This window comes from Pinus tabuliformis, chromosome 1_2 (genome assembly GCF_031772625.1).
Source record: "Pinus tabuliformis cultivar Carrire ecotype Pingquan chromosome 1_2, CPIR1, whole genome shotgun sequence".
Classification (NCBI taxonomy): Eukaryota; Viridiplantae; Streptophyta; class Pinopsida; order Pinales; family Pinaceae; genus Pinus; species Pinus tabuliformis.
In genome coordinates, this window is record NC_142298.1 from 718,092,484 (window position 1) to 718,116,313 (window position 23,830).

General features: G+C 37.8%; 1 protein-coding gene across 1 annotated transcript in view; it reads right to left on the reverse strand.

The window, feature by feature from the left end:
- Positions 1-1,416: 1,416 nt before the first annotated feature.
- The window catches only part of LOC149207759 (uncharacterized), an 82,145-nt gene continuing 59,731 nt past the window's right edge, over positions 1,417-23,830 (reverse strand). The window contains exon 4 of the mRNA XM_089398138.1: positions 1,417-1,594. Coding sequence (XP_089254264.1) covers positions 1,417-1,594 — 178 coding nt within the window. The remainder of the gene's footprint in view (positions 1,595-23,830) is intronic.

The following is a 23,830-nucleotide window of genomic DNA, read 5'->3' on the forward strand; positions in this document are numbered from 1 at the left end:
AGATCTTGCTAGCCAAGATTTGTGCAACAAATTGCACCGTGCCATCAGATATGGAACTTATAGCATATCATCGTGACTTATTCAATAGTAAGAAGTCACTCTTCATTTGATCTACCAACCTCTTCTCCAACAACTTTCCTACGAAATCCTCCGTAGGGTCCACTCCTTGGTAAGGCAGCAAGGTTATTGTATGGATCAGCATGTTAGTGATAGGGATGGGCCCTCCCAACGAAAGGCACCCATCATGCACTAGTTTTAATAATTGACACACACAAATTGTATTAATAGTCATGGGACTAAAATGCGACACCCATAACATATTTAGGATCCCCAACCAAACTCCAGCCATTCACTTCAGCGGTTCAAGCCATGTGATGTCTGACTCTTCATAGTATACCTCCTTTAGGTACTTACTCGGTGCCAATTATGGGAACTTCATGTGATCCTCTAGGTCCCAATCCTCCATTTTCAAGTATGATATCTAGGCCAGGAAATTTCCCTCAAGCAACACATTCTTTGGTAGCAAAGGCATCGAGATCATGAACATTGTTGAATCTGGGTTCCTAGGTACTTTATTCTTAGCTTTTAGTGGTGGTATATATGGAGGTAGCCGAGTTATTGGCTCAACCTCCTCTACAGCACTATCCTCTATTCCTCCATGCAGTTCTTCCTCATCTAGGTCCACGGGCTCTATCAACTATTTGGACCTATCCATCTTCCCCTTCTGGTGGATTTCTGTAGGATTTTTCTGCGGTGATTGTCACACATGTGCTTATTGAGCCTTTTTCTGCTTCTTATCTCCTGACATGGAAGCATATGGTTTAGGTTGTGGTGACCTGGGCACTATAGTAGGCAACCCTGTGGGTACAGGTTGGGCTAGCTTTGTCTCGGATCGAGTTGTAGTCATCTTCTTAATGAACATCTCTCACTGCCAGTAAGTTAGATTTACAAATCCTAGTTGTGAAATTTTCTCCTTAATCCTTCCCCAGTCACTGTCACACATAAAACACTTATCTTAACGAAAAATCAGGCACCAAAGCTTATGGAAAATTATCATGAAGAAAAGTATTCAAATATGGAGCAGGATGCCATATTTATAGCTCAATTGAATTCAAATTTGTCTGTTCCCTCCAATTTCCTATCATTAATTCATTTTTGGCAGTAGATTTCCAAAGATATGAAGATTTCCAATGATTTCCAATCAGTTACAGTGCTTCCAATGATCACCTTTTGGCTAGGCTGTGTGGGACCCACCATCCTAGTGTAGCTCCTTCATTTCATCTCTCCTCTGCACCTTGCCTTGATTCATCGTGCAAGCACTTTGCTTGACCCAACCTTCCTTTTGCCAGTGTATTTTATAGTCATGCACTACCTTGTAACTACCTGGAGCAATAAGACTATCCTGCATCCACATACTCATTGTGCAAAGTCGAGATTAGCCCTGTATAACTTTAACCGACTCCCATTGACCTTTCCCAGAAGCAACTCCCCGTTTATCTTCGCATGTTGAACTGTGCCTCCATCCATAATCTCCTTAGTAAGATATGGCCCCAGCCAATGTATTTGGAACTTCCCCAAAAACTTTGTGAACTTACTGTAATATAACAATACCAAATCTTCATTATTAAAGGTGCACTATTTGATATGGAGATCATACCATGCCTTTTCATGATCCTTCTACACCTGCTGATGAAATCATGCCAAGAAGCAATCTTCCTCCAGCTCAACTAGTTGCACGAGGCGTTCTTCCATGGTATCCTGAAGGACCATGTCTATAACTGCAACAATCTGCAAATTGGGCACTATGTACTCCATTGGCATTACAAATGTTTGTCCATAGACCAGTATATATGACATTTATCCCATCAACTTTCTGCAGGTAGTTATAAATGCCCATAGAACAACTGGTGTGCACACATCCCAATCATTTCGCTTCGCATTGCAAATATTCGTTAAGGCGTTCTTCGGGATTTTGTTAAAGGCTTCAATTATGTTGTTTGATTGAGGTTGATACGACATACTCTTCTAGTGATACATCTATAATTCATAGAGGAAAGAAAAAATTGTCTCATTTAAGAAGTGCAAACCTCTATTGCTCATCAAGATCTTAGGGTAACCAAATCAAGACAAAATGTATTCGAAAATGAACTTCAAAGTTTTTGTTACACTACAATCCCTTACAAGCTGTGCCTCAACCCACCTGGTTAGATATTCGGTCATTGTAATGATGTATCTTGCTCCTATCTTCTTCCCAGTGGCTGGATTGGCACTATGAAGTCTATCACCCATTTATCAAATGCTTGTAATGACACCTCTGGGTTGAAGGGAAATTCATCCCTTCGCAATAGTCTTCCCCTTTTATTACATACGTCACATGGCTTGCAATAAGCCTTGGAATCCTTATGCATAGTCGACCACCATAGTCCTGCTTGTAGGATCTTCCTCATAGTGGTTATTCTTGCATAATTTCCTCTTGCAACCCCTTCATGCACTTCAACAAGAATGTTTTGTCGTTCATAATCCAGAAGGTATCTCCACAATATTTCATCGAACCCCATTTTATATGTGTGTCTTGCAATGATAGATAAATCTATAACCGAGACCACTAATTCCTTCTTTTGGATTGTCGAATACTGCTCAGGAGTTGTACTTGCAGGCAAGAATGAGATTATGTCTGTGAAACGATCATTTGTGATACGCACAACAAAGAGCTGCACATCACGTAAGCCTTGCTCCATATTTGTAGGTTCATCACTATTTTCAACCTGAGAGGTGGTCTGGTCCATCATTCAGTCACCCTGGCTTCACAATTACTTCAAATTCATATTCCTGGAAGAGTAGCAACCATCAACATAATTTTCCCCCAACATAGCATTATTGACTAGGTACTTCAAAGAAGAATGGTCTATATACATCTTGAAGTGCGCACCCAACAAATAATGCTAAAATTTCTATAGTGCATACATCATTGCTAATCCTTTGCGCTCTACGGTTGAATAATTATTTTCTTCCTTCGATAACTTCCTACTCACAAACCGTATCGGATCGTCGATTTCACCTTCACCAGTTTGGGTTAGCAAAACTCCTACTGCTATCTAGGAAGCATCTACATGTATGTGGAACTCCTTATTCTAGTCAGGGAATACTAGAATAGTCACAGTGGCCATCTTTTCCTTTAATACATCCAATATTTTCCAGCAATCCTCTTCCTAGCAAAATTTCGCATCCTTTTTCAACAATTTTTCCATGGGCGCAGTGACCTCTACATATGCTTTAATTAATTTTTTGTAATACCATGTGTGGCCCAACGTCATGCGTAGTTGCTTGACATTATCTGGAGGTTCTAAATTAATAATGACTTCAGTTTTGGCACGGTCTACAATCAAACCATTATTACATACAACATGGCCCAACAATATCTCACATGGTACACAATATATGCATTTCTTTAGATTGAGGGATAAATGATACTTTCGACAAGTATCCAACATGAGGAAACAACTAGCGTCATGTCTCTTTACTAACCCAAACATTTTCCAATCATTGCAATCAACCTATAAAAACTTGTGAATAAACTCTTTGAAGGTTGTGACTACCACCCTATAGAAGATTGCAGGGGCATTCTTAAGTCTAAAAGGCATAATTATGTACTGAAAACAACCCCATTCAGTAGCAAAGATAGTCTTACTCCTATCCTTCAGTGCTATCTTTATTTGATGGTATCCTAAGAACCCATCAGTAAATGAATAGGCTTCCCGACCTCCAACATTTTCTAGTACTTCATCTATAATTGACGTAGGAAATGGATCGTGAACAAAAGCATCATTCAACTTCCTTAAGTCTATGCATATCCAAATCTCACTCCCCGTCTTCTTTTCCTAAACCACCATGGGACTAACCCAGTCTGATTCCTCGATAGTTTCAATAATATCGGCTTCAAGCATATTATTTAATTCTTCACGCACTTTCTCTTTACACAAAGGATTCAACTGCTAGGGGCGATACTACACTGGCTTCTTATCAGGTTTTAGAGTGATCTTCATAATGACCAAATCCCCTACTATCCCTTTCAAATCAAAAAACTTGGTGGGAACCAAGTCCTGATACTCCCGTAGTAGCTCTGCGACTTTTTCCACTGTATCTTCATCTCGATAGTCCCTTATGTTTGCAAACTTTGGCTACACCTCAGATCCAATATTCACCTATGGGGTCTTCAACGGTTGTGAAATATCATGAAATTTCATGTCAAGCCCTGTGACTTCGTACTATCCTTCCGAATCAGGAATATTGATGTTCGTAGGATATTCTTCACCTTCCTCAGTGGTTACATTGTAGCATTCAAGTGCATTGCACAACTGCGTAGTCCAATCTAGTTGTACCCATGCAACAGGTTCTTCAGGAATATTGTAGCTTTGATCTCCTATAAGGCTTCATAAATACACACAAATCCATCTTTAGAGATAAAAGTGAGTAGAAAACTTTCCTTCAAGATATCTCATTCTGTGGTTCTATGTCATAGCTCCATTTCTAAATACCAGTTCATTGGAATCGTATCCAAAGTGTGGTAGAATATATGAAGCCATTTTGGTTGTGGTTCCTCTTCCCATGCTTTCGTCCATCAATCCATATGCTCACACAAATCGGCCTTCCCTGTATATTTCTCTGTAATGTGGGTATTGGCATACCCAAATAGAAAATTCATCATCCATATATATTCCTTCCAATCTACAAAGTTTTTCTTATTTGTACCCCACCATCTTGTAGGCGTAGCTCTCAGCGTGACGTCTAATGCATGGAACTGATGTTCCTCAGTACATCCCTTTCAAAATTTTCTAGAAATAAATTAACATCTTCTAAACAATCATATTACACTAAGTTGGGTACCTCAGTGGATATACATCAGAGTGAATTTGTGAGCTTGTTGCATCGTAGTGACAAGACCTCATGCAAACTATTTTTCCAGTGTTCAAGCTCCTCATTTGAATCTGAATTACAGGAATTTTTCTTCTCCCACATAATCAACCATCTGTCATAGGGTTGATCTAATGTTCATATCATGTAGTAAGTTTATAGAATTTCCCAATATCATCCTCTTCATCATAATCATGGGCGGGTTTAGTATGCCACGTACCCTCGACTGGATCCAATGTCATAATAACCCTAAGTTCTTTCTTTTCAAATGTCATACTGCACTTTTTTAGGTTGATGATTGCATTGATATCAAATGCCCAATCAATTCCAAGTAGCGTTGGGTATGGGTTACTATCATCCACTATTTCAATCACTTCAAAGTCAGGTATGGCATGTGCGCCTTCAATATCCAGAGTCACCCCATGTACAAACCCGATAAGAATAATCTTTTGCTGATTCTCCATTCTCAGCTAGATCGGGGACCACTGCAGTGCTAATCTTCCCATTATTTCCCAAGTTTTCTTTGGTAGAACATTCACATTAGAACCTAAATCAAGAACTACCTGGTCCATTTCAAAATCTTCAATCTGGGCAGTCAACCTCATTTTGCAACCAATCCTTTTCTTGCTATTGTTCACCTTATGTTCTGCACATTGTTCTGCTAGTGGCTCATTCTTACTAGTGCAATTATCTATCAATTACTATAGTCCTTCTACTTCCTTGTTGTCCCTTAGGATCATCATTCAGGTCTGTAGGAAATATTCTAGCAATGAGGGATCTGTTTCTAGCAGAGTACTGACTCCTTCAGGTTTCTTTGTGCACGTACTTTGAGTCGTTAATGTAGAAGCTCCTGTGTCTATGAAGATCCCTTTTTCTTTCATAAATGCTTCTTTTACTTTATTTACATCAAATCCAGGTTCCTTGTTAGTGGCCTTGTGAACCCATATGTTTTCCTTTGGTTACTTCCGTTTATCCTCCTTGGTAACTATGTCACTTCACTTGACGATATTAACACTAGGACCATCGCGTGGTTCTGATCTCATCATCAAGATTTTCTGGGTAGGCTGCTGAGTCTGGGTCTTCTTTTTTTGCATCTTCACCATGAGCACAGGACAATCCTCTATGTAATGGTCAAACTATTGACAATATTTACATGAGGGGTGCGTTGGATTCTAACAATCTTGCGCAAAGTGACTTGGTTCTCCACATTTGTAACAAATGATCTGGCCACAACCTCTTCGAGCCCCTCCTCCTCGTCCTCTTCCTCAACCCATAAATCCTCCACAGACTGCAGTTACACTTTGATACTAAGGACAAGCTTCGATACGTACTCTCTATGTTGGTTTTTTGTCCATCATTAATTCATAACTATGGAAATTGTGTTCGTCTTGATCCACAGACTTACAAAAATTATAGAATAGTTGTTCGGGATTCTACACAAACTTCTGCAGTAAATGACAATTATCCGTTGTATGTTTTCCTGTAATCTGACAAATAGGGCACCGCGGTACCACACCCGTACTTTTCCTAGCAATATTCTCAGGCTTCAAGGGAACATGACCTCCCCCAACTAGGTAGTTCTTATACACTTGGAAATGATCCTTATCATGACCATGGCCTTTACATTTTAAGCACCAAACTTCTACGTGGACCTCACTCTGGACCTATTTTTGCTTCCTAAGGCTCTGTAACTCCATATGTAGGCTAACCAACTATGAATGAATTTGTTCTACTCCTAGATTCATATCCAAAATAGACGATGATTCTAATTTCATAGCAATCTCTAGGGCCTCAGTTTGTGTTCTAATATTTTTCTCCGACAATGGAAATCTCAAATTGGGCAATAGTGAAGAAATGTACCAGTCCTTATGTTGTTCATCCGTGATTTTCATATTACCCTGTTGGAGCATACATTTCAACCTCTGATCAAATTCCCATGCGACTCATTCACCTTCTGCTGGATCTCTTTGACCTTTGTTACTGACTAGGCTTGCAACTTAGGCTTCTTGAATTAATTATTGAGCATTTCCTTCATGTCTTTCAATGTCACATTCAGATGGGTTGAACAATACTTAATATACCAACTCAACGCCCTATCTTGTAATGCTGTGACCAATTACGCTTTCTTCAAGTCATCATTCGTAATTTTTTGTGACTTCCACACAACATTTGCTACAAACTAAAACTTTTTAGGGTCATTTGTCCCAAGACCTTTGAATATGTGCATATTTATAGCGTTGGACATGTTGAATAATGGAGGTGGAGGCAAAGACGGAGGTGTAGGTGTAGGTGTGTGAGGTGGAGGTGATGGTGTTGGTGGAGTGGATGGATGTCATATTCCCACGATACCTTGATTTACCATCTGCAATGCACCTAGAGGGTTTTTCAAAATACTACATTCTTTTCCACTATCAAACAATCCCAACAGAGGATTGTACTCAGCACCAAAATCTATATCTCTTCTAAATGTCTTTCCACTTCGCATAGTACCATTCAATTCTCTTCTAAGCATTAATTCAATGGCATAGCCCTTTTCTTGCACAATAGCATTTTAATCCAAGCTTTCAGGGACTTCATATACATATCTCTTGGTCCTTTGAAAAACCAATGTTCAACTTTGCTATAAATATAGATGTATCGATCGTGGACTAAGTAATGATTCCACCCAAAATGTTATCAATATTGTAATTGACAACCCTCGCGATATTTTTATCTGAAGCTTCCATGCGCCTTACCAATTCTAGAGTCCACATAATAGGGTTATCCAACTTACACATAACTTGACTATCCAACAATTTAGACAACCATTGGTATAATTTGCATGGAAAAGAGCAGAGGAAAATTTCATGTTCATCTATATATAGTTATCTATTCAACAAATCTTCCTTCAACAGACTCAAGTTTATGTTTTTGAGGGGTGAAAATTCGTGTAGCTTCCAATCTATCCACTTCTTGATCTCCTTCTTATTTGGGAACCATTTATTCAACATCACAAATTCCTTAGACAGATCTTGGTCCTGGCAACATAACCATTTGTTGGCTTGAGAGGGTCTGGACCCAGGTTCAGAGTTAGTTGTGCCAACCAACAAAACCCTACACTACTGGCCCTTTCGGAAACAACCTTCATATCACAGGCTACAATCTCACCTAAGGCAATATTAGTGGAGAAAGAAACTAGGCTTCGGAATCCAGAGGTGTGTGTGATGGGTTTCTATTACTTATAGGGCCTTATCCAGATCATTGTGAACCCTAAACTTTGAAATCAGAAGTTATGATAACTTACAGATAACAACTTATAACTTTGCGTCAATTGCTTGAAGCATTCATAAGTGTTCCTTATCATAAATGCAAAAAATATAACAAATACACAAAAAATGCAGAAGTAAGCATAAAGGCACAGATACAGAGGCATTGCTCCAAAATAGTCTTTATTAACTTTAGATCTTTTGTTACATACTATTTCTTCCCTATGCACACAGTTGTAGTGGCCCACACACGTAGCTGTGAACTTTCCAAGGTCTCCATGCACACAGCTGTACGAGCCTTCCCCTTTGCCTATGTATAGAAAACAAACTCTTTTGACTTAGATCACTTGCCCATACATAGATCTTCAAAGATTGATTATTTCCTATTACTCGCTATGACTCATTATAACATCTTCTTTTACAATACCATGATTTTGAAACCATGGATGGGTCACAAAAGGAATTAGCTTCTTAATCAATTAAGGGGCTTTGACCTTCCTGAAGCCCCTTTGACTTCTAACGACCTTCACGCTCCACTCAAAATGCAGAGACTTGACAAAAATAACAAAAAATATTACAAAATTGACCCCAAGGGACCGTATCCCAAAAGTTCGAAACAAACAAGACTCCTTTCTTCAGTAATATCATAAATCCTTTCATAATCTTAGCTTAATTTATAATAAATCTCCTTAAGAAATTGTCTTTAAATTAGAGACTTAGAAGTTATTGAACTATGGATGGAGGAGGAAACTGAAGTATTACCTCGAGCTTGAAGGGATCAATACAAATCCCTTCATTCGACATTATGAACCCCAATAACTGACCAAAAGTGGCAGAGAAAACACATTTATTAGGATTCAACTAGATTTTACAGTAACAACATCATTCAAAAACCAAGCGAAGGTGATGTGGATGATCATTTCTCTTTCAAGAAGGAGCAGGTAGGTCATCCAAATATGCTTCTATAAAGTGATTGATATCGTAGAAAACATAATACATGGCTTGCTGAAAAGTGGCTGCAACATTTTTAAGGCCAAAAGACATCTTTTTGTATGCAAATGTACCCCAAGGGAAAATAAATGTTGTCTTGTGTTTATCTTCAGGACAGATAGTTATTTGATTATATCCTGAAAAACTATCCATGAAGGAGAACACTTCATTTCTAGCACACTCATCAATGATCTGATCGATAAACAAAAAACCTTATTCAAATCCCTAAATTCAATACATAAACAGATCCTTCCTTTCCTTTTATCAATAGGGACTAGATTCAGGACCCATTCAGATAACGAAATGGGGTATATCAAACCCACCTTATCCATCTTTTCAACCTCAACTTTAATAGTTGTTGCTTTCCTAGGATTTACTAGTTCAAGCTTATGTCATATAGCCTTAGCATTTTCATAAGTCATGATCTCATGTTGATCTAACAATGGATCGATTCTAGACATTTCCTCATAAGACCAAGAAAACACATCTCAAAACTATTTAAAAGGGTCAGTATAAATCTTGATTTATTGAGGGGAACATGTAGCTCCGATGAAGACATTTTTTATAATATTGGGATTCTTAGAGTGTTCACTGGAATAGTTTCTGAAATACTGGACATATTATGTTCAACAAAAATTTGTGTTGGGGCCAAAGTATTTGATATTTTGTGATCACTTCCAGTTGAAGGACTGGACAAGTTAGACTCAAGGTGATGCAAGTCAGGGAGAAAATATGACCAATGATGAAATTCATTCTACAGTCTTTCTCCATGAGTAATTACTTCTAGGATTGCCTCTTTAGATGGTAAGACTATATCAAGGTAGTCCATAGTTTAAGTAGAGTCAAGAGTCCAAACCAGAGCCACATCTCTATCCACATCCTTTGATGAGAGAGGAATGGGATTAGAATCTGCAGAAGTAACTATAGGTTGGTGCTAAATTTTTGTTGCAGATATAATGTATGCCATTCCACCTACTTGTTCTTCCTCTAATGTGGTAGTAGAGAGGGGTAACGACCAAGGATTAGGAAAATGATGGGTTCTAAAAGAACCTCTTCAAGGAGTGGCCTTGGAGGATGAAATAGCATTAATATGAGCAATAAGGGAAGGCAGATCAAAATTACCTATCAATGAGGAATACATTCCAACTCCTAAATTCTCCACAGGTTGCTTGGTATTCTTCACTAAGGGGACAATAGAATCAAAAGATGCATTAGGATCATTAGGAGAATAAGAAATTTGATAAATCATAACAATTCTCCCTTCATGAGCGAATCATACGATGTGAAACAATATCATCCATTGCATAAACCGAATTTCAACCCAACAACAAATTATAATCCAAATTGGTATCAACTATTTCTACCTCGACATTGACAACCTTGACCCCAAGAAATAGAGGAAAGGTTGGAAGAATTCCATGAGGCTTATGAGAATGACCATCGAATGTACTAAGGAGAGTAGGGGAAGGAACAACTTTCAAAGATATAATATCCTTCCAACATGACATCGACATGACACATGTGGAAGCCCCTTCATCAACCACAGTTCGAAACATATTCATTTTTTGATATGTAGATTTAATATAGAAGGTCATGTGATGAGGGAATCTCTTCTTATAATTTGACATATCAAATTTTATAACAAGATATTTTTAAGATCCACTACTCTAATCATAGTGAGTAATGCACTCCTTTGTGTGGGACATGATTTGAGTACCTCTAAAGCTAAAATTGCACCAGGGCTTTCAGCCATATCTTCGACAATAGAGTAGTTTTGCAAAGCCCTAGCATTGGGATTAACAGTCGAACATTTTGTAGAGCCTTTTGGCATCTGAGGTATAGGATCAACTATGGGCCTCTCAATATGGAGTGGATCTCGAATATGGAAAGCATTCTTAGTCTTAGAAGGTTCTGGTTCACCATAATCATGTCATCTTCTAGGAAAATCATCATGGGACATAACCATATAGACATTCAATGTAGATTCCCCTTCTTGGTTTCCCCCTATGGGCGTTTTAGTACCAACATTAATGCCAACAAACATTTGCATCCCTTGGGGAAAAGGGTTAGTCAACACAACCTGGGAACTTGAAGAACGCTATTGAGCTAACAAGCACTAATCATCTTGAATGTTAGGGAAAACATGGGTAAGATGATCCCCATGGCATAACATGCATGAGAACTTTACTTTCTTTTTATTCCTTCTTTCCCTGTCCAATATCATTACTGGATCTATTCACATTCCATTTGCTAGCCTTATCTTTCTTCTTACCACGTCCCTTCTTCTTCCAATCAGATTTTTGGTCTACTTTGGGGTTCAAAGATTAGGCAACACTAAATGTTAAAGGTTGGAAAGGCATAGGAACTGATGGCTATTATCACCAAAAAATTGATCATCTAGCCTAATTTACTAGATGGATTGAACTACACCATGTAAAGCCAATTTTACCAAAGTAAAATTGCTTTCATTGTGAGAAATTACTTAATAAACCATCTTTGTTAAGTAATTTATAATTAAACCCACGAAGAATAATTAAATCAATCACTATTTATTTGATTTCCTTCTAGGAATAATTAATTAATCAATAATCAATTATTATTCCTTGTCAAAATTCACTAAATCCCTTTAAGGATTAATTAAATAAATCATTATTTGTTTATTATTCCTTAACTAATTCGTTGAGATGATAAATAAATTATTTATTTATTTATTATTTCTAAATAAAAGTTTAAATACTTTTTCCCTCATAAAAAAATATAATAAAATATTACAAGTGGTTATTCCAAGAATGGGGTTAATAATATTTTATTATTGTTCATTATTTGAGGATGAATCAATATTTTGTTACAAATAGAAGGGTTTTCTTGGATAACAAAAAATAGGTGTATCTTTACAGACAAAGTTACCCCGACTGAAATTATTACGATCCAATGCACTGCAATTCTATCCAATATCCCTGAATCAGAGGAGGCAAGGAATCCTAAACAGAGCAAAGAAGAACAAATCAAAGCAGGGATCCCATGGGCTTATTTTGATGGGGCTTCTCAGAATAACTCAGCAGGGGCAGGGATAATCATTCATTTAAATGAAACTCATATCTTAAAAGCTTCAGTGGGCCTTGGAACTGGAACAAACAATTTTGCTGAACTTTCCGCTTTAAAACTCCTTCTTTGTTGGCTTATTCACAGGAACATCTTCACAGTTCAGATCTTTGGGGACTCTTTAAATGTTGTGAAATGGGTTAATGGACAAAGTAGATGCCAAAATTACATGTTGAGACCTCTTTTAGAAGAAATTTTGAATCTAAAGCTTTCATTTAATGTTTTTTCAATTGGCCATATTTACAGGGACCGAAATGAAGCAGTAGACAGGCTTTCTAAAGATGGTTTGCAGCAAATTGTGAGCAGTTGGAAATTAACAGAACAAGAACATGATCAGATCCATGTGTCGGATCATCCTCCATATGTTTAGACTCAAATTTTATTTCCTGTTTTTGATATTTCATATTCTATATAAAACTGATGTAAACTGGATGATTATACAATTTGTCTCTTGGCAAACTGAAGGTTATTTTTGTTGATATCCATGGTATCTAGTTTCCATATGTGGGTTGTTTTCCTCTATGAGGAGACCCAGGAATTGAAACGCGATTTGGATATTCGTCTTTTGTGCCTTTAAAGGGCTGATTGTAGAAAATAGCTGGAATGGGTGATGAATTTTTTGACCCAGGTTTCCAGAGTCTTTTTGCTACCTAGTTTTTGTACAAAGAAGATAGGCTCTTCTCTGGAGTAGCTGTAGGACTCGCTCATACAACAAACTGAATGCTTTTGCATATACTTGTAACATTTTATTTTTTTTATATAAAAAGTTCGCTTTTTTCTTCGGAGAAAAAAGAAGGTTTTTCCATTCATTATTCACTTTTGGTTATTTCCATTGTTCCACTCACTGTTGTAACTCTGATTATTTTCATTGTCCACCACCATTTTTCTTCATTTGAGTTCCCATTGAGCTCAAACATTTCATTTGCTGGGTTTACACATTATAGAGGTGAGAGAATCTACACAAGCTGAATAAGTTTGAGGATAGCTAGGAACCCATCCCACAGAGGGGGACTGGTAACATTTATTTGTTCCCTTCACAAGTGTTATAATAAAATATATTATTTGTATATATGGTTTCCATTGGATGATTGGAGTTACTACTATTTCTTTTTGTTGTTTAACTATGATTGTGGCATAGATCAAGATTTTGGCAGGTTTTACTTCTATTTATTGCTACAGATCTACAATGTTTAGCAACCATTTATATTATTGAGACTCTTTTTCATCCAGGGCCTTAAGTGGGTTCTTTTCATACATATTTGAGAAGAAAACACTACAACAGAATTGGCGACTCCACTGGTTTTATACTTCAAATCCAAAAACCTGGGTGACCTTCAGTTTTCAATCTCTTAATGTTTTTTTCTATCTTTTTAGCCCTGGACCTATTAAATTTATAACTTCCGCAAGTTTTCTGGTATTTTCTGCAGGTCACAAGAACGAGCCGCAACAGAGATGACTATTTTTCCGAGATTTTCCAACCAGGAATCAAGGAGAAGAAATCATATTTTTTAAACAAAAAAGTGTGATCTAGAGTCCAGAGTGCACCTTTCAGCCGAAAAAGTGCAATCCCACCTGAAAACAGGTCAATACCTATGATTTTAGGGTTTCCGGGTTTTTATCATATCTTTTATGGGTTTTGCCAAGAGCTGTCCGTTGGGTTGTTTGAACTCTACTTCATCCAACTTATGCCCTGATATACTCTAATTTACTTGTCATAGTGGAATTTAGCCCCCTAGGGCTTCTAGTACACTTCCACCTTTATAGGAGTTTAAATCAGTGAGTAGTTTGAGTTTCTGCAACACTTTTATCCATATTTCCCAAATCTGTCCCCTTCTCATTTAGATATCTAAAGATAGGTTGTGTCCATCCATAGTTCCATATTAAACCTTCTTTGGTCATTTGCCTTAGGGTCCCATTAGTTTCCCTAGGTTTTTCACCAATCTCCATATCTTTTTGCAACGATCGTTATCTCTGGTTTTTTGTTGTAGCTGCACCACTATCCAGCAACCTAGTGTCATTTCATCCCAATCACATCGACACTTAGATCTCTTGACCTTTTTAGTGTGTTTTTTAGTCAATTTCACAACCAAACAATATAGTGTTTAAAATCCTAGTTTGGGTGGGGTTTAGTTAATTGTTTTTCTATTCATTTTTTTTTGTTAATTTTAGTTTATTTTCAGCAGTTTTTTTCTTTTTTACAAACACGTCCTGGGCTTAATAAATAAATACACTTGCACACACAAACACACCTTAAGCAAAGGGCACTCAGTTTACACCACCAAGACAAGACTTAACATAATAAATGTATCTCTCCTCATCGAGACAAAGGCATATTGTTGATATCCCTTCACCATTTCCATGTCACGTGTTTCTTACCACCATTGTGACACCAAGGAATTTGTCGCGAAGACCATTAGGCCTTCACCCCCAGTTTCCACTGGGAATATTATCCGTCCCCATCAGGTTCATGTTCATAACCCTCTGAGTCCCCATACCAACTCTTCTCTTAGTTCATCCAATTTTGAGCCTCCTTCACCGCATATCATCACCATGTATGGACCCACAGCTCGTGCAGGAACCCAACCTAGTGTTGGCTTCGGTTATATCCTGGCAGTCACATTAAGTGGAATAGTTTGAGGAACTGGTTCGATAACCCCCATGCTCCCTATTATGGCTGAGTTAAGTCTACCAGATTTTAGCTAGTTGATAAATGACGCAAAACAACATGATGTTGCTTGGCCTTCTATGCCAACTAAGCTTCCCTTAGACATCCCAAAGTTTTAGGGTAATTTTAGAGAGGACCCTACTAATCACGTCCACTCCTTCCACATGTGGTGTTTCTCGAACTCCATTACCAATGACTCCATTCATCTTCAGTTGTTCCAATGCATGCTCACTGGAGACACTGCAAAATGGTATGTAGACCAACCTGCCACATCTCATTCCATTTTCGCGATGCTTACTAAAGCGTTCCTCTCATATTTCTAGTTACCTCTCCATTACAACACTGGTACAGAGCTATTGACCTCATTTTGTCAGTCCTCTGCCACTCACCTTTTCGACCATGTTCAAGAGTGGCGTAGAAAGAGGAGCACAAGTCATGCTCTTCCCTTCGAAGACCATGTCTATCGATATTGGTTTGTTAGGAGCCTTTTAGCACCCATTGGAAAAAGATGTTGCATCCCATTTTCCTCAGAATGAGGAAGAAGCTCTCAAACCCACTCTAAGATATGACCTAGTTTAAGCGCAATCTGGTTATATCTATATCGCCATTTCAGACATCCCCCATCCTGGAGGTGCCAATGCACCAGGGGCATCTCACGCCATTGACGGTATCGTTGGAACCCTTTAACATCCCTTGCCATATACTAAGAAAAGTTATGACTATCTGTAGGGGGGCACCAGTTTCTCTAACATTTATACCCCTATTGCTGGAAACATGTTTTCAGAGCCCCAACCTACCTACCAAACCATTTCTCCTCCTTATGCATAGCCACGCACCCCAACCCCTCAAGAATTAGCACCGTAGCCTCCCATGCATCCTCAGTCCTAGTAGCCACCGTCCCCTCAAGGTCAAGTGTTTGCATAGTAGAGTGCGACCAATCCCAAAAATTTAAGGAAAAAGAATAAGGTGAAGGGTAAAAAGGGTAACTAGGGTAACCAAGGTACTTAGTCTAGTGAACCCCAAGGGAACTAGACTAACGCTAACAACTAGCAACAGGACAGCTAGCCCAAGAAAAAAAAGGTTACTCGTATGAACAATCCTTGTGCATGTTGTGGTGTACATGGCTATTATACACATGAGTGTCCTCTCTTACCCTCGATGCGCCAAATGTGGGAAGCCCAAGCAACTTCTAGAGGTCTAGAATCGCCTAAGAATCCTATTCCATCTCAATTGGCCATGCTTACAAATCCTTTCCCGCGGTAATGGTTTATTGTTGCTCAACCTCAACTAGGTCAAGCAGCCCATCCCCCCTAACCTTATGGTCCTGGTGACTACCGTATCCTTATGATGAATTATTATGTGGTTAACCCCTCCGATATCAACTTGCAAACTGGGTCGCATCAATATGACAAGCTATCAACTTCATCCTCCATTGAGTCTGAAACAAAAGCATCTAATGATCCTCTTATGACACCAAATGGTCCGTTATCTATCCCTCAACCTAAAGTTGAGGCCAATCCCAAGATCCGAAAGTGACCATTATGTTGTAACACAGCTTCTAACCAAGTTGCCCATACATACAGTATAGTAGATGACATGGCCCAATCACTTGCCGCTGTGTCGATGCTGGAAGTACTCTAGCCATGCCCATCTCAAAATAAATATTGACTAACATGTTTGGGCATGTTAGATCCTTTTGGCGATCATTTGATTGTCTTCCTAGTTGATAGATCAAAACATCCCCCATTACCTTCATCCTTTTCTTTCCAGATACCAGTCTGAGTCCATAATGCCATCATCTCCCGATGAATTATTGAAAAAAGTGCATCCACCTATGTGATGTCCATTTCCATTTGGAAAAAACCCATGTCACCTGAGTTTCCCCCTCGACGATCACTTTGTGCGCTTGGGACAGACACTTCTCCCAGCCTATTAGGATGTACCACAACTATCTAGTGACCTTTTCTGATAAGACTGTCCATGTAGAGATTTAGGTTATTGATGCCCCTTTGCATTACAACATTCTCTTAGGTTGTAGTTACACATATGCCATGTCATTTTTCACATCTACGGTGTTCCACAAGATGTGCTTCACCCATGAAGGGAATATTTTTACCATCAATCAGTTGACTTACTACGAGCCGACATCTGTGACCTCCCCTGAATCCATTATCTTGTCAATGTTAGATAAGAAGTATTGAACTCATCTCATTAGTGTTTCACCAGGAGTCTACAAATATTCCTCATTTCTAGGTGCTTCCCCTAGTCCTCCCCCTCTCATCTTAGAGCCTAACTCTATGAGTGTTTGCATGTTACAAGAATCATGAGTTTCTCTCAAGTAGTCTGGTACATCTAATCAATAGCCAACTCCTTAGCACCCTATTTTTTCCATCCGAACCGAGCCCTCTAGATCCACCCCCCCAGTACCTCCTTTATTTATGGGTGCTTCATCTATGTTTGCACTAAGAACTATTCCTCCAAGTGTCAACCATCCAGGAGCTATTCCACTAGGACATTACCCTATGGGTGAGATAACTTTCTGATTCACCCCTCTGGGAGTATTTTCTCTCCCTCTCATGGCTTCACTGGTTCTTCCTATCATTACTTTAGGGATTTGAGTATGGTACATCGATCCCCTTGCAAGAATTTCTCCTATTCATATAATACCTTATCATGCTTTGACCCCGGTTCAACTGGTCCCTATGACCCTTGCTGCTACTTGAGTTCCATCAAAACCTCAATAGGAACCCACTCTTATTGCGCAAGCATATAGACAAGGTTAGAGCTAAAAGGAAAGAACCTAAGGACAAGGATCCCCAAGATCCTCCATCCCCTAAGGACCCAAATCCTTCACCTCTGTGCGCTTTGCCTAAAGTTGTTGGGAATGCCACTAGTAATTGTCCTAATCTTCCTCATCTTAAAACATTAGTTCATGAAATTTTCCATGAGTCAAATATCCCTGAAGTCCATGTTAACTTTTTGGGTTCACCCAAGAAACTCCGAATATTACAAACAAATCACCCTTGTGCTCTCTGTGATTATCATGGTCACTATTTCCATTGTTGCCCTCGTCTCGATGAATTTCGTGATTGCTTTGAAATGCTTTGGGAATACAAGGCCACTCGTAGTGGATAACCTACTCCTCTACCCATGGATTCTGGTACCACTAGTAAACCAAAACAGGGGGACTCTGGTCCCACCATTGTGATCCCTCCCCTCGATGTTGAGATGACATACACCATAGGCCATATCCTTTACCTATCATCATCCTTGAGTTCATTGTAGGAAAACCTTTCTGAGTTTTCTACATGCACTTCTATTGAACATCTTTTAATAGAATCCTAGGTCTCAACATCTGTAAATCCTCCATCTACTAGCTTGTCATCTACCATTCTAGGTGACGTCTATGTGAACCTTCTCTCTTAGGTTGATGCAACAGGTACCGCTGTCATATCATGTAGTCAGTATTCCTCCCATCCGCCCATCTTCCATTTTGATGAGGACATCATGGAAGCTACATTTACCCCTAATTACCCTTGCACTTAGGCAAGGGGGCATATTTTTTAGATGATTCTGAAGGCTATATCCTTCTTAATTCTCCCAATGCACTCTATCTCAAGAAATTTTTCTCAAAACATATCCCTTTGATTTGCGTGCCTTTATTTTTGCCATGAAGATAGGTAGATTGCATCATCTCATCCATTGTCTTTCGCACCTTTCAAATGGATCCATCATCCACATTGTATAGCGGTCATGTTGACAGTGCGATTCACTTCTCCAGGAATCTATCCTTGGAAACCTGGGCCATTTTTGCCCCCTTGCATACATTAGTCCTTTCGAATGGCGTGTGAATTGGATCTGCCACCAATAACCTAACCATATATGATGCAGTGATAGGTTTGTTAGTCGATGCCCTCGCTCATTGCATCCTTCATCTTCATGTTCGTTTAGATTCCTTACTACTTTTCATGCAATTAATAGTGTGTATCATGTGCATAACCAAGTCCTATTCAGAAAATATCTACGAGTTAAGCTATTGGTACGCGAATCTGAAACTATTAATTTCAGTCACATTCCTAAAGCCAAAAATAAATATGTAGATACCATTGTGAATAACATTCTAGATTGGAATTTATCACATGTATACCATAGAAGACAACCATAAAGAAAACACATTATGAACCATCATCATCATATAAAAATTCATAATCATATTATGTATCACATAAACCATATAAGTGCTTGGATTCCACCACTCTAAATACATCTGGTACTCCCATAGCATATTGGGGGGCACATAGGCCACTATATCTCCTTATCATCCTTTGGAGGTTCTCATGCCAAGCTAGGCCAAGATGCTTGAATCTCTCTTTCGAGCACTCGGAACACAATGGCGCTCAAAACTATCCTCATTATATGGGGATCTTTCCCACCTTTGCACACTAGATCAGTCCCCTCGATCACATATGTTTTGGGACAGTATCCAATGTTTAGCGGCATGATGGTTTTCCCTTGGCCATCTTCTCAACTGATTAACATAAGTCTCGGCCTAAATCCCACCGAATATAGGTATGGTCGATTATCCTCCCATTCCTTTGATAATTTGTCCTACCATCCTCTCTAGTGAGCCATATGCACATCACATATCGTAGATGTTTGATACCATATCTTCAAATATTATACTCTATGTCCACATAGTCCCCATGTTTGACTCAGTGGGTGAGGATGATTCTAGACCTCCTCTAGTAGTTCATTCTTATTTTCCTCTTCTCTTAATTCTTCATGAGGAACCATCGTTCCAAGAAGAATTAAGGCCATATTTAGACAAGTAAGGCTTATTTCCTGAAAGTCATAGATCCCAATTCTGATGGTCGATTTGTCTGCTACAATCTCCACAAGATTTAGTACCTTCTTCTCCTCTCAAATTGGAGGGAAAACATCCTTTTTATGGAAAAACACATAGTTTTTCTATCGCCCATTGCAACCAAATCATAGCTTAGTTTAATGAACCATCAGCACCGTTGGAAATCTCTCATTGAGTACTATAATGGTTCTTCCTCAGTTTTTGATGATTTGACACTTCACCACAAAAACATTTTTCCAAGAAGGGTCACTTCCTCGCCTCTCAAAATCGATTTTCTTCATAAATCAACACTTGTATTTTGAGGTCCACCTCCTCTTAATACTTTTTGTACAACTTGTCAATTTTCATCATGAGTGACCATCATTTACTCATGTTTGGATGGTCCCCACCATGCCTATTCTGTGTGGGAGCATCATCGAGTCACCTTTTTAAGAGCATCCGTGATGATTCACCCTTGCATCCATGGAGTCTGTTTCATGTCCCATTTTATCATGTCATAGTATTCCAACCATATTTTCATACTGTTCATCCTATGTTGCCCATTTTTTCCTCCAGTCATACTGTCTCTATCCCCTCCAGAGTGGAGTCAGTCACTGATAGGTCAACCATGTACTTTATGCTCTGAGAGGGAAAGTCATCTAATTATCCCTCAACCCCACATTTTCCATTATCACTGGTGTCAATCCCTCAACCACATTACATCAATGTAAACTTTGAAATGGGAACTATAAACTCTAAATGGGAACTCTGGCCAAAAAACCCCGAAAAAACATCAAAAACAATGCTAAAAATGAAAAGTGTGTATACTGGAACGATGATTTTATTTTTTAAGGGTCAATTTTGAACGTGTTTTAAAAATGACAGTGACTACAAAATTTACTATGAAATTTTCGTGCAAAATATAGCTTCAAAATGAAAGTGATGATACTGGAACAGTGTTTTTTTTTTAGGGTCAATTTTCAAACTTTTTAAAAAATGCTAGTAAAACAAAACTTTTATGTGCCAGACAAAGTTGTTTATGAGGAAAAAAAACACATTAATGTTTTTGGTAGAATATCATTTTTCTTTCCTAAGTATAAATTCAACATATTTTCAACGATAACATGCTAGATACAAAAGAAATTGAAAATGTTTCAACTATAAAATTAAAAAACCATGACATTATGAACAAATCACATCACTAAATGAATTCAAAATTCATTGTTTGTATATTGAATAAAACATACATTATATCTCTAATTTAATATTGCATTGTAGATATTTTAAACAATAAAAATTATCATAATTAAGACATATAATCCAACAACATAAAAATGCCTCGTAACTTCTCATTTAACACCATATGGAAATCATTAATTTTATTTCAAGATAATATGCATACATCAGTTATATAAAATATCTTAAACAATTATTAAAAATCACTCATATTTTCTTGCACACCATCAGAATTCACATCTTTAGATGAGTGATTGCATTCTGACAAAGATGTTCCATATTCTTCTCTTTCATCAACTAGTGCCCCATTTGAGTCCACATGCATGCCCAAAATTTCAGGTTTCAAAATTCTTCTAGATTTACGACTGGTTTTAGTAGACTCCCATCTCAACATTGTTCCTTCTGGTAACAACCTTTTCAGAATCTCTATTGTCTTGAAGCGAAGAGTTCCTCTCTTTGTTAAATTGAAGTCATAAACAAGTATGTCAACATCCTCCAATTTTAATATGTTTGTGTGGCGACGATTTATATTTGTACCCTTTCTTTTTCTCTTTCCACCATTTTTTTTGTCAACTACCATCTTTGGCTTATACAAACCATTGGATGGGTGTGTATTTGTGGCATACCAGTATACTTCAACACTTGTAACATCCTCATTTTCTGTAAAGACCTTTATAACTTTAGCAACCCATAATGGATAGCCATTGGGATCTCCATCTACTAGCACTGCAATCATGCAACCCTCCTTAATATCCTGTACTGAACCCTTGTAAAGGTCTTCCATGGCTTCACGTTGTGCACAAGATCTCATGGAGCCAATATACATCCCTCTTTCCTCTAGCTGTGAGAATTAATAATACCTTGCGATTGTTCCTGTTCAACAATGTTTATTTCCTCATGTTCATTCAACACAGTTTGTGGCCAAATAAATGGATTTTTCAAAGGTATATCTTCATTTGTTGTTGTTGAAATGATATCACTTTTATTATTGAAAAATGACTCCCACCAAACTGAATCAACAATGTCAAAGTACTCATATGTATATCTAATACATTTTTTTATTTCTTCCAGGCAATCAGAATAATTTATATCTCTATTTTGTCTGTGTGCATTCTGAACTTCACCAACTGATTGTAATAACAATATTTTTTATGCAAATATTGGATGATCTGGAATGAACTTCAAAAATTGCAAACCTGATGATGGTGCCCATTCTGCAGTAGTTGAATACTTCTTTTCCCATATTAGTGTTTTCCCATCAATTTTTTGATATGAAATTGCTATTGGAAGCTAATGTCATTAAGTTGTTCAATTCATTTCGCCTCACCATATGATCCCAAAATAAACCTTCGCATGTCAATATTTTCTTCCAACACATCAAAAGTAGGCTCTCGCATGTATGATTTCTTAAGACATTCAATTAGTGATGGCAAGCTCCCAACTTCCTTCCTCCTCAATATGACTGAAAAAGAACTAAACGTCTGATCAATATGGGCATGAGTGTGCCCAAAAAGAAGGAAACCAACCTTTACCTTTTGAAAAATTCTCAATTCAACAAGCATGTTTAGATATCCAAAAAAAACCTGATTTTTGTTTTCACGGCAAGTGTTGTCCAATTGTGGATACAAAACTTCAGGAAGATTACCAGACCAATGAGAAATCACATCATGAATTATGGTTATGGTTAGATTTGCATCATTATGAATATTTGGAGCTGTGAAGTACACCCTTGGCAACATTTTTCCATGGAAGACCATACAACCGACCAAGTGAAACTGAATAAAATTTTCCTCCTATAAATTTTTGGGTGTGCGAAAAAAATGTGGTAAAATTATTTTCTTCTCGTCCATACCATAAATTATCAAACCCAAATATTTATTTGGATTATCATAACACTTCTTTCAATGCTTGTACAAATTCTTCCTTTTGTTTGTTTTTTGTTCGCGATGCTCCTGAAGTTCTTTGACAATTAAATCTACACAACACAAAAGAAATTCATTAAGAAATATGTTTTCATAGCTGATGACCATACAATTTTAAAAGTTAAATTTATGAATGCTTACCTCTTTTTGACCTTTCACATTTGTCCCTTTTTTATTTAAGAGAAGCACATGTACTGCAAATCCCCATCCATGTCTTCTTAGGAATACAGACATTGTTGAATTCTTTCTTCCATACTTTCACAAAATATTGATATGTAATAAATCGGCAATGTCCCTCAACACCATCTGCATATTCATTGTATAAGTTGTAGATTTTTTGTCTTGAAAAATTATCTGGAATATGTATTGTCTCTCTATTTGGCATACACTCTCCATGCTTTAAAAAGAAATCTTTCATCCAGGACATTGCAGTATTCGATAATGGCCCAAACTATCTTTTATGATGTACTGCTGAATAAAATGTGGGATCCTTTTCCAAATTTTCTTGAATTCTCGAGAGACAAAAATTCCCAATCGAATGAAACATTTTGAAAGCTTTTCTACAGATCAATAAAGTCCTAATATGATAATCATAACATGACAATGTAGATTGCATGCACCCAACTAAATATGAATTTTGCATGCTTTTATTCATTGACAAATATCTCTTCCTGCTTTCTAATGCAAATTTTAAATCCATATGTCTCAAGAAATCTTTCTGGAAACATTCACTTGAAATGAGAGCACTGATAGAACTTCTTCTCATCAGATATTCTGCTCTACCCCTTGAATAACTAGAACAGCTTGCATTGATACAAAAAGGTCTGCTCCTACTCCTTGATACAATATTTCTTGGCAACATCTCCATCATTGGATCATCATTTGTATAAGGATTTTCATCATCATTAAGAGGAAT